General features: G+C 39.6%; 2 protein-coding genes across 2 annotated transcripts; one reads left to right on the top strand and one right to left on the bottom strand.

Moving 5' to 3' along the window:
* Nucleotides 1–460: 460 nt before the first annotated feature.
* On the top strand, nucleotides 461–2,120 carry LOC122613761. Its single transcript, XM_043788132.1, has 2 exons — nucleotides 461–683; nucleotides 761–2,120. Exons 1-2 carry the CDS (start codon nucleotides 644–646, stop codon nucleotides 1,099–1,101), a joined length of 381 nt encoding a protein of 126 aa, XP_043644067.1. The 5' UTR covers nucleotides 461–643; the 3' UTR covers nucleotides 1,102–2,120.
* A 408-nt stretch (nucleotides 2,121–2,528) lies between these two features.
* Nucleotides 2,529–4,302, bottom strand: LOC122613245 (protein disulfide-isomerase A6 homolog). The gene is made up of 2 exons (XM_043787337.1): nucleotides 4,131–4,302; nucleotides 2,529–4,056 (listed from the first exon to the last, which is right to left on the bottom strand). The coding sequence occupies exons 1-2, from the start codon at nucleotides 4,141–4,143 to the stop codon at nucleotides 2,768–2,770; spliced, it is 1,302 nt and encodes a 433-aa protein (XP_043643272.1). The 5' UTR covers nucleotides 4,144–4,302; the 3' UTR covers nucleotides 2,529–2,767.
* Between the last annotated feature and the right edge of the window lie 8,188 nt (nucleotides 4,303–12,490).

The following is a 12,490-nucleotide window of genomic DNA, read 5'->3' as shown; positions in this document are numbered from 1 at the left end:
CGATAACTGTGCTGGCTGGCGATGGTCGATGGTTGCTAGGCGGCGTGACTAAGTCACGGTATGATATCGTTTTAAGGGAAATAGTCACGGATTAATAGTTTTACAGAAGGCCTAGTTTATTCGTTTGTTGCGACGATAGTTATGAATTATTAATAATAATATATTTTTTTGTAAATATACAGTATTATTCTTAAAATTTTGTTAACACGCATCTATGAAATATAGCGTAAATTTATTATATATAATTGGTTCACTGATTTATATATGAATCATAGACCCACAAAGCCATAATATTTATTTTTTCTTTTAATTTTTATATTTCAATGATTTTATATTATATTTGTTTATAAATTTCGGCATAAACAATACGAAAAACTTTTCTCCAAATGCTGCGATTTGAAACATCGACAGCGCAGGTTATCGCCATGTATCGATAAGCAACGACAGTCCGTCCCTAGCAGCAACGCGAAAGGTTTTTGTCTTGCTTCTTGTTGCTTTGTGTGATTCTCGAGTCTCTGTTCTGCTTCTGCGTCTGCGTCCCGTTCTCGTGGCCAAAAAGAGAAGAAAGCAAGAAGCAAGAAAGGCAAACGAACTGTTTTCGCTGCGCGTTCGTGCTCAATCGTGATTTCGAAATAAATTAAAAATGTCGCGCAGTTCGTACCTGTTGTGTGTGCTGGTTTTAGGTGAGCTAAAGAGAGGGAGAAAAATGAAGAAATCGCCCCGCGATCAGATTTTACGAAAACGTATCTCGTTGTTGCAGGCGCCAGCTGCTTGGTTTTCAGTGCGAGTGCAGCGCGGAACAATCGAAGGGGTTACAAGGCCACGGAGCCGCCCACCACCACCCAGCCCCCGATGACGGCCAAGGAGTATCTAGACAGTCGACCTGGAATCTCTACATTCGGCATCATCGCCATCATCTTCACCGTTATCGTTCTCTGCCTCGTCTTCTACTACGGCATCATTTGCTACCCCTTACTCTGTCGCGATGAGAAGAAGTATCGGTTTATGGACGTATCCTCAACCATTACCGCCGCCACATCGCGCTCCATTCAGTCCATAGAGAACTATCCCGACCAGAAACACCACCATACGTTGGCCTGATTCGAGGTGTGGACACCCGGAGGATAGTGGTTTAGTAGTACGTCTATTTAGTAACTCGAAAAAGACTTGAATGCCAGCCAGAAACAAAATCCATTAGTATGACTACAGATTTAGGTCCTAGGTCTTCAAAAATATCTCGAATTTTACCTCTTATACCCTTTGCCTTTTTTAAACATATAAGAAGTTCCGATTTTAAAACAAGTACACCAAGATATTTGGCTGCTTTGAATTTTCCCATATTTTTATCGAATTTCGTAACATTACCTTGATGTTTCTAGAGTACATAGCAATAACCAGTTGAGGAGTTCGCTGGAAAGGGAATTAATCATTCATAATTGTAAATTGGGATTCCTACGCATCCCCGACTCTTTCTTTATCTGTTGTTCCTCTTAATCCCGAGCTCAACAAGTTTGGCCTGTCCTGTCCTCTGGCCCTTTTTCCTTGTCCCTCCTGCATCTTTGGCCTTTTTTATTGCTGCTCATGCAGGTAGTTTTAGCCGTTTACTCACAGCTTTGTTCTCAGTTCTTTTTTGTGGGACAGAGCCAAATTGTGGCAATTGAGTCACGTTGCCTGGTTGTTTCTCTCGAAATCCCAGGGAATTCACAGATCTTTTTGTACCGTCTTCACGCAACCCAATTTGCATTCAGAGTCCGAATCGTATTAACACACGAGCTCTTTGTGATGCCCCGAATTTCCCAATTTTTGCATACATTTCAAAATGCTGGTTCCCGTCCCTTTATACACAGGTTGTACTTAAAGCGAAACCAAGTACTTAATAAATATACCATGCCAATCATAGTTTAAGCGCCAATCTGCCGCCACGAATACATTTAAGCAATCTTCAGTTTGTGCATTTAGACCAGAATGAGTATCCTTCTATATATTGTGTCAAAATACGTTTTTAGACGTTATTTAGCATTAAGAGTATCAAATTTTATATACAAATCTTTTTGGACATTTTTATGTGAGTTTTACATAAAATAAATGCTTTTGCCGCCGCAAACGGTAAAACGGTGAAATTCTCACTCTTTTTATTGGAGTTTGGGGTTGTAATGAACTAAGCAAACCGACTTGAAACGATCCTGTTCGTAAAGGTATTTGATTTATTACGAATTTATATTAATACAACGCTATGTTGGAATAAATCATTGGGTAACAAATTTTGATACTTGGACAGTTTGCTATCGAGTTTTGAAGAACATAAATACATTTGATGATTCATTTCCAATAAAAGAACTGAAGAATAAACTATACGTAAGTGAAATAACTTTTGAAAGTTCAAATGTAAGTATAAAGTTCTTACCAATTTGTTTTTACGGCAAACTAGAACTAATGCATTTTATAAACTCGCTAAGCACGAAACATTGTGTACTTTATTACCAACTCCCTGCGCTTTTCCGAACCCAATTAACACTTCACACCCATAATTTACACGTTTTGTTGCACAGTTTATTCATTTTGTAGTACATAGTTTATGTGTTCGCTGGTTTCGATTCGTTTAGATCTATGTGAGGATGGTAAAAAAAGCTAATAGATAATTAGAGTTATTTATATTTAGATACGCTGGCTGACTAATGAATATCATTCAGAATGCAAGTGTTTGTTAGTTTAATAAGTGGAAATTTGAGCTTGGGCCGCACAGTCTTGGTCTCCGATCCATACAGCCTTACAGCTCGTCCTTATCCAGATCGATGTCGCTCAGATCGATGTCCTCCTCGGTGGGCAGTTGGCCATCTTTGCCGTCCCAAGGATCCACGGACACGATCGCTGGCTTCTTGGCACCGCGAACAGGCGCCGTGTGGCCGCGTCCGTAGGAGATGTCGCGCAGGAACTCGTTGATGCCGTCCTTGGAGAAGGAGCCCTTGAGCACGGAGAACTTCATCTTCTTGAAGTTGACCACAGCCATGGCCGGATAGCCGAATCCTCCGACTTCGAGGGACTCTTCCAGAGCCAACTGCTGACCACCTTCAGCCCAGGCCCAGCCCCAAAGCTTCTGCTTGAACTTCTCGCCCTGCGTGCGCAGTGTGTCGAGGAACTTGTTGCGGCACTTGGCATCGCAATCGAGAATGTGTGGCAGAACGGACACGACGCACAAGGGCTTGCCTTCGCAGGCAGTCTCAAACGTGGATTCATTGGTGATCTCGATGAGCTCGGGGGCTGGCACATTGGCCACATGCTTGTCACCGGCCCAGGACACAATGTCCGAGGCAGTGCGTCCTCCATCATACTCCTGGGCATCACTGGCTCGCTTGGAGCCCGCAGGGAAGAACTTAATGGTAGGGTACCCACGCACATTGTATTCAGCGGCCTTGCTCTGATGCGCGGTGGCATCCAGGGCGCCCAACTTGACCTTGCCCTTCAGCTCTTTGGCGGCCTTGGCCCATTCGGGTGCCAGATTCTTGCAGTGACCACACCAGGGGGCGAAGAACTCCACCAGCCATATGTCGTCGGAGTTCAGGACCAGTTTGTCGAAGTTGTCCTCGGTGAGTTCGATGACCTCATCGCCGGATGAGCTGCCGGAACCGCCGGAAGACGATCCACCGCCGCCGCCCAGGACACCCTGCACCTTCTTCTTCACCTCCGCCAGAGCGGCTTCAGCGATGGCCTTGGCGGTTCGCTGACCATTGTAGTCCGTGGGCGACTTCTTGTTGGCGCCAAAGATCTTGATGGTGGGAAAGCCACGTACACCGAACTGGCCACTCAGCGTGCTGTCCGCATCGGCATTCACGGAGCCCACTTTCACGACGCCCTTCAATGCCTTGGCCAGCTTCTTGTACTCGGGCACCAGGCTCTGGCAATGGCCGCACCATGGAGCATAGAACTCCACGATCCAGATGGCGTCGTCTTTCAGCACCTCCCGGTCGAAATTCGAGGGCGTCAGCTCCACGACGCCGTCGGTGGGCGAATAGAAGGCACTAGCGCCGCCCACGACAAAAGCCAGCAACAAAATGCTCGCTGCGGGGGCGTATTGAAATGTATTATTAACATAATTTGGTTACTTTGGAAATTTGGTTAATTTGGAAACTTACCCAGTTGCCTCATCTTTGTTGAGTTTGTGAAACCGCTTACGTGTCTATCTCTCGCGGGTTTATCTTAACAAATTCTTAATCAACGCTTCTTGTCAGTAGGTTCTGTTAAACTAAACTATGTGCAGAGATGCGGCTTATATTTTGCTAAAAAAAAAAGAGTACACGTCACTGCGAGTGCGGCGTACTCGCGATAGTTCGATAGGCGTTTTCCTACTTTGCGGCTATCGATAAAGAGGAGCCGGCATATGTGGATACTGCCAATGGTGCGAAATGCATCAAATCTGTCTTATTTTTTATACAGAAAATGTGTAACTCTTTATATTTGCAATTCCAATTACATGAAAATACATATTAAGAAAGCGAAATGCGCTGAGCATTTTATTGCCGCTATCGATATTATTTGGTATTTTAGATTGGTTCTAAAAATGCTGCTGAGCTGCCAGACTGGTAAATAAAATAGCTTATTGGTTACACCGTTTGTTTGGCGGGACTTTTAAAGATGGTTTCTTGGCACTTTATTAAAAACTAATGCATAAAACATAAATATATGAAATTCCATATTGATACCTTTTATATCAAATCAAATCTCGTTGATCTATTAAGCCCCTATGTAATACTTTCTTTTTTTTGTGTAAACTTTATCTTATTTTTCCCCGTATTGTAAGAATTTACCATATTTTGTTAGCAATCAATAGGCAGCGCTAAAATAAAATAAAATACTTTAAGGCTTGTTCGGTTATGTTTAAAAATACTCTTGCTTCCTTTTCTTCTTTTCTTACTTCCCTTTCATTTTATCATATTTAATTGTTAATTTACTTCCTTAACTTCCGAGTTCAATTGTTTCCTTTCCCAAAGTTATTTAATTTGCGCTTTCTGGAAGCTTTGGTTTAATTTACTTGCACATTGTCCTGGCTCACCAGCTCCCGCACCACTCACCATTCGAATGACCCCTGACCCTCCCCATTTTCGTATACGTTCGTTGCGTGCGCATATGAGATAAAATATGTGGTCAATTTTACTTAATAGCGACTTAGTAGTAGTGTTGCCAAGATTTATGTGACGTTCATATTGGTACAGAAAGACACAGAGCCAGACAATTTCCTTTGCTGCCATTCAAGGGTTAATTGGGGGAGCTGTTCAGTCGGGGTGCTGGATTTTCCCTTTATTTTGCGTGTTATTTTTATGATTATTGAATTTTAATGCATATCGAATGCACACATAAAGATTCAATGACACAAAGTCATAACTTCTCGGCTTCTCGGGCGGCTGAAGAAATGGGTGGGTGTGGCCAACAACCCTTTTTCCAAAAGCAATGTTTATGCCACATTTGGTGTTCACTTTTTGCTTTCAGCATAAAAAGGCGTAATATTTGTATTAACTTCGGTAAAAAAAAAGTCTGGCCCCAGAAAAACTTACAACACTGAAAAAAATAGTAACGAATGATCGAGAATGTTAAGCACATAACAACAATTTAATATATGTATTCTTTTTCAACAAGTGTATTTTATTCATTAAATTATAAGCTACAAAATTTACTTAGATTAATGTTTAAACGTGGTTTAGTAGTCTAGAATTCGGCTCAGTGCTCGTACTTCTTCACACTGGCTTATCAAACAAACAATTTGAATGCCCAGCGGAGCGATCTTTTTATTGATACGCTTCGGTGAGGGTGCGGCACAAATATTAACCCCTTGTTGCCATTGCTCCTGGTTGATTTTTTCGTCCTTGTTGTTGTGTCTGCACTTCTGACTTGCCCTGTCAAAACACCTTTCCCGAAGGATGTGCGTCTGTCAGTGACTTCAGCCTTCCAGATGTGCGAGTTTATGAGTATGTTCACTTGCAAAAATGCGTTTTCTTTTGTATTGCTATTTTTAAAAAAATACTTAATTTAAATTTAAATAACTTACAATAGCAAAAATATGTATAATTTTTGTTCTATTTTAAAAAAACGTTTATAAACAAAAATAGTAATAAAATATTATAATTAATTGGTATTTCTCCTAATGGTGTTGATATTGCTTGATCTTAAACACTGTTTTAAATTAAAGAAAATATTGTATTTCAACACTTTCAGTTAAAATATATTTGCCTTCTACATACATAACATGCAGACCGTTTGCGAATTTCCTGGCCCTGTTTTCGAGTGTGGAGCTAGCCCCTCAGATGCCTTTTTATTTTATCATCGAATGCCATTTTGCAACGTGTCATATTTACACTGCGGATTTGTCCCATTATTCACTTGACAACACCACGAAGATCCGAGTGCCCTTCGACTTCCTTTTTTCGGGATTCTCAAGTGTCGTGTGCGGCTTATTTTAAAGTTGATTCGCTGCCACGCGTTTTCCATTTGCCATTTCCCCTGTCGCACTCCGAGGTCCTTTGTTGTTATTTTTGCAAATTTATCTTTATCTATTTTTCTATATCATTGAACTGTTTTTTATGGGATTTTCTCCTTCATTCGGCTTTTGGCTTTTGGCTTTGGGTTTCGGAGGGTAGCCTTCGATTTCTGGTTGATTTCCAGGCCTTGCTGACTTCTTATCGAGTGGAACGTACGTCTGTGCATATGTGTGGAGAGTGAAATGATGATATGTGGCTTATTATTGTCAATTTTTATGGGATTTTCATGTGTGAATGCATTCGGGGTGCTGCTGGAATATGCTGAAGTGAATCTGTTAGATAAGAGTTGCGTGAAATGCTGGTGCGGGGTGGCAAAATTGGATTATGCGATGAACGGGGGTTATGGTTATGGAATTAGAAGAAAATATATATTTAAGATTTACCCTGCTGGCTGCAAGAAAAGAGCAGCATAAAATGTGGTTTGCATTTATTATAAAATCACGAAACTGATTTTTGTACGTTTCTAACATAACTTTCACGTTGTAAATATAAGTTCAGGGGAGTCGAGTTTATGTTTTTTTTTAATAAATGAAGCCGTGCAGGGCTATATGAACTGCGACTTGCAAAACTAGCTTCCTTCCTTGTTTTAAATTAGCACTGATCGTTGTTTGCTTAATCCCGTAAGTATTTCCAGAATCCCGAAAATTCATATCTGTGTCTCATAGTCTTAGCAATGCATCTTCAACAACTAAAATCCCAGGCAAACAAACCACTCTCACCAGCAAATAACTTTCTGCAGAACGTGATCCAACATAATCAAAGAATAAAGAACACTATCCCTCCTCCAAAACGCAATTCGTCCCGGGGGGAAAACTATCAAGCGTGTCGCTCGGAAAAAGGGGGAGAGTGTGAAACCTTATAATTTTCTTACGAAATAAACTGCAAATAAAGTGAATTTTATGCAAAATATGTTTAATAAACAAAATCAAGTTGGGCCGAGGGGATAACAAAACAGACAAAAAGCGGAGGAAAAGCAGCAAAAGGACATGGGACATCGACGACAGTGTGAAGATTTTTAATTGCCTTACGAAAATGTGTGTGTTTGAGTGTGGGCCTCGAGATGCCAAGCCGAGATAATAAGATTGTAAACTATGAAGCGATGGGCGAAGGGTTGAAGGGAAGAATTATCCCCAGCTCGGGCGAAGGTCCATATGTGTGTGTAGGCCTTTCTTTGGCTCTTCCTTCCAACTGGTTAGTGTCCATAAGGATGCGGGTGTCCTTTCAGCTTGGTTTGGCCCTTTTAATGTCATTTCAGCTACTTTACAACGAGATATTTCAGTGGGGTCTGCCTGTGTCTCAGGGAATTTCACAAAATGCCAACTCATTACAATTTGGCCTGACTCTTGACTATGCGGCAACTTTCTTTTAAAGCCCCCTCCCCCCACACCACCAACTTTCTTTCACTACAATCTGGCCAAGTAATTAATGGTTTACATACACACAAGTGTATCGTCGGCTGTATCGCAGGACTTCCTTGAAACCTCATCGAACTCAAGACGAGCGCTTCGACTTTTTTATGCTGACGCTAACTCGAAAATAATTTGATATTTTCAATTAAAGTTTTCAATGGCTTTTGAAAACGTTTTCTGGTTTTCCACTGGCTGGGGCTAACAATAATTGCATTGTAATTGACTTTTGATAGTGCTCGCTCTGCCCTTCTTGTCCTTGTCTTAATATTTCTTCAAGGAAGGGGGAAATTTAGTTGGGGGTTCGTAGCTGGAATGTTTTGCGGTTTAGGGGTGCTATGACTTTGACTTTCAGTCTCTGTGGGATAAGGTCATAGCCGGAGCCAAGGATAATTCGAAACTTTTGCCAGCAAATCGGGCAGCTTAGTAAAAACTTGTAATTCAAATAAAAAATAGTATAGCCAAGGGCTGGTATAATAGATATTTTTTACCTATAGAATGGCACAGTTCTTCTCCAAAAAGTATCAATTACCGAATTCCTTTTAATTCCCCCAGTCCTATCATATTTTTCCTTTAATCATCGCTTCTTGTGGGTTTGCCATTGAAGTATTTTGCCATTATTAATTAATTTTATTTCTGTCTTTCAGTATTGGGTTTGCCCCACCCACAATTTGCTCATTATAAAAAAGCGCAATGCGGGCGATTTTAATTTACACCCAAACAACACAAAAAAACGCCCCACAGTTTTCACGTTCGCTCTTGCACAAAGCTAAAAATAATTTGCTGCAAACAAAACAGCCCAAAAGGAAGACTTGATTATTTTATAAAAATATTTTGTTACGTTAAAGAAAATTTCACAATATTTCTCTGTTCACTTTTTACTGCCCCCCCCCACGTCCCTCTGATTCCTTTTCCGCTGGCTCTTTGTCGATATTAAACGAAAATAAAATACAAACAGCAGCAAAAAAAATGCGACAAAAATTGCAAGTTTTTCCTTCCTTTTGTTGTTGTTTTGGTGGGTGGGTTGTTGGGTGGGCGAAATACCTGTACAGCTCAGGTGGGCGTGGCAGGGGGGTGGAAATTGTTATTGAATGCCATGCTCGGGCAGCTCGACATTTTTTTCCCATTGCATACTTTTAAGCGCAAAATCAGCTTAGGGGCTCATTATCCCAGCGTTCGTTCATTCATTTAATTTTTAATTAATTTTCCCAACGCCCACAAAAAATCGAAAAAGAAAAACAAATTAATATAAGAAGCAATATGCATATACATACATATATAAAATGAAAAAGGATTTCGCTGGCTGCGGCTGCCATCAACACTCGCTAGCTTTTGGCTATTTGTGGGCTTCTTTGGGCACCGAACATCGGGCAAAGGAAAAAAATGTGTGGGGAAGAAAGTGGCACAAAGGGTTGAGTGGGCTGGATTTTTGGTGGGGGGAGGAGGGAGGGGACTTTCTTTCGGCGCACTGCCTTCTTTACTATTTAATTATTTTCGCTGCTCTTTTGAGCCTGGCCTTGTGCTTGTAAAATACTGATATAATAAAAATTATATAAACACTCGAGAAGCATCAGTCTGGTGAATTCTGGGTACTCTCACAATAAGAAATTACATTTGAAAATTTAATTATCAAAAGCCCAAATTACCTATTTTTTCTGATATTTATCCTTCATATTTATATGTATTTCCTTATTTAATTAATTTATTTTATATGTTTTGCCTCCTTTCCTCACAATTTCGATACTCAACTGGTTCAAAATACAATTTTATGGAAATTAAATTATGTTAGAAAAGTAAACACTTATTTTGGAAACATATTTATAAAAATTGTAAACACATAACTTATTCCGTTTAATATATATAGATATAAAATGTTTAGTACAATTTGTATTGAGAAAGTGTATTAAAAGATAACAGGAAGCCAAAAGCGAAATCGAAACAAGGAAGCGTTAATTGATTTTATTTTATTCTTTTGCACTCTCTAAGCTCGCCACACAATGCCGGGAAAATGGGAAGGATGTTTTCGGCGAAAAGGAAATGAAAAACAAAAGAAAAACACAGTGAAACTGTAGCAACCCTTTGCCGAAGTTCTTCCATTTCTTGCGCCGCTCCTTTTATGCTTAATTAAATATTCATCAAACACACAATGGAAAACTTTTAAATACTCATCAAGTTTGCGGGCATCGTCGTCTTGGGAGACAGGAAAATCGCCCCTTGAATCTTCGTGGGGAAATCGAGAAGATGAAGCGAAGCCAAGGATGAGCTCATATGTTTGTCTGGGTCTGTCCGCTCTAATCAATAACAACAAATCGCCGTTTACTTTGTATTTTAAATCCGCATTGCCCACTCTGCTATCCTGGCTTTTACACTACGAAAATTTGCATACATTTTAATGCTCTTGAAATCAGCAAACGAATTAACTAAAATTTCACTTTTATTATTTATATATTACCTTTCTGGTGGTATAAACTTTCATACGATAAACATAGCCCAGGATCTTACTGAATGGGGATTGATTAGTTCAAATGAACAAGACATGCAGATGCTTAATGTTCAATAGAACAACAATCTATAATTAGACCAATTAAGCCAAAATAGGATTTATTTGAAACACTGCCTTGAATAGATGCAGATATTTCTCTGTGTATGTGTGGTTGTCTCTAGCTCAAGAAGAATTCCCCTGTGGGACATTAAAAACTCATTTCACCCTCAACCCTTTGCTGCCAACATATACGAATTTCTTGCTGTGTTTGTTATTTTGATATTTTAGCATATGCAGGAGTTTTTGTTGTTTCTACTGCCAACCCCCATACCACATGCACAAGTAACCAGAACGGCTTGCTATATAGTCTACTGTTCAGTTAGATAACATTTAAATAGTTTCAAGTGCGAATAATTTCTCGGGAAGAAAGGGGCAGCTACTGGAGTTGGAGTCAAGGGTTGTTCATTGGTTTATGAGGAGCTCATGGTGTTCGTGAATCCATTGGAAATCACATAAAACTATGAGATTCCGTCAACTTTTCCTTCTGGTTTTTTATTTCGTCTGTTGCCTATTTTTGAAGAAATGGTTTGGTTAAGGGAAGAGTTTTATATATGTTGACTTATCTGACTTAACCCTTTTAAACAGTAAATAGTTACATTAAGTTTGCCCTCTATATTTAGTTTGTATTCTAGTCATTCATGTAAGCTTATGTATATTAAGAAAAGTAAATTACCTTATTTTAAAGTTAGAGAAAGTTCATAGACATATACCAATAAACTCAGTTACCTAAAACATTTTTAAAGAATCAGTAAATAATAATATAATAATAATAAATAATTGCTTAAGTAAAGGTATAATGATTCACAATTTTAAACTTAGCAAATGCTGATTACAGAAATTGATGTACAAAAATGAAGTCACATTTCCTATTAAAAATGCATAATGCTTTGGAAAGTAATCTCATGGTTATAAATCAAGAAGTTACAAGTAAATCTAAACTAGCTTTACACACACAGGATTAATATACATACATGCTTATATATAATTACTTGTTAAATTATAAAAATATTTCTTTTTTAAATGCACCGATTTATCAAAACGATATACAAATCTGTGTATCCCAGCTTAAGCCCAAAGACTCGACTTCATCTCGCAGAATAATTGATTTATATCCGATAACTTTGTTAAAATACTCAAAGCCAAGAAACTCGAATCACTCAAACTCCCATGTGAATCGAAATGCTGCAGCCCTCCGTTTGGTCGTTTCGGTTTGGTTCGTCCGATTTAATTGATTTCCGTGGCTCTGTGACAGCTCGAGCCAATCGACAGCTCTCGGTTATTTCTCGGTAATTTCGAGCCGAGTAACCCCTTTCAGCCCTTTGCCTATATGGCCAAAAAGAGTCTGCGACAAATGCAATTAACCAGCCGTAACGCCCACACACATTAAGCCAGAAACAGAATCCGAGCGGGGGCTTTTGATGTCACTTTGGCAAATGAATTTATATGGATGTGATGTGCCGAGTGTTGGAGAATGCAGGATATGAACCTGAGTGGTGGAGTCGAATATGTACGAGTATGTATGTACTCATGTTCATATCGCAGGGACATCAAACGCTCGTTCTGCTCATATGTGAAATATTTGAAATATCATGAGCTTCTGGCTAGCTTTTCTGGCCCTGCCAGCAATTACACAAATGTAATTTGCAGCTAAATGAAATGTTTTTAATGAATTTATATTTCCCGGAGCATCGAAGGGGGGGCTCAACCGTATCGTCAAAATAATAATTTCCCCTTTCTATTTTAAGTTCGAACATCAAATTATTGGTATATATTTAGCCAGAAATAGATTAGATGGTTTTGGAACCGATCTTAGGGTAGGTCATCGAACTGACTTTACTTATTTTGATTCTTCAGCGGGTTGAATGCACCTACAACATTTTGTACTTCTGCAGTTTCGGGTTCATCGAAAATTAGGATCGTTTTTGGGCATTCCCATTCATTTGCTGTGGCTTATCTCCATTGTTCAATTGGAGGCTGGTACACTGCTCATGAAAATTATGCTAATTTCGTGTGGA

This window comes from Drosophila teissieri, chromosome 2R (assembly GCF_016746235.2).
Source record: "Drosophila teissieri strain GT53w chromosome 2R, Prin_Dtei_1.1, whole genome shotgun sequence".
Lineage (NCBI taxonomy): Eukaryota > Metazoa > Arthropoda > Insecta > Diptera > Drosophilidae > Drosophila > Drosophila teissieri.
Note: the sequence above shows the minus strand (reverse complement) of the source record. Positions and strands in the feature narration are given on the sequence as shown.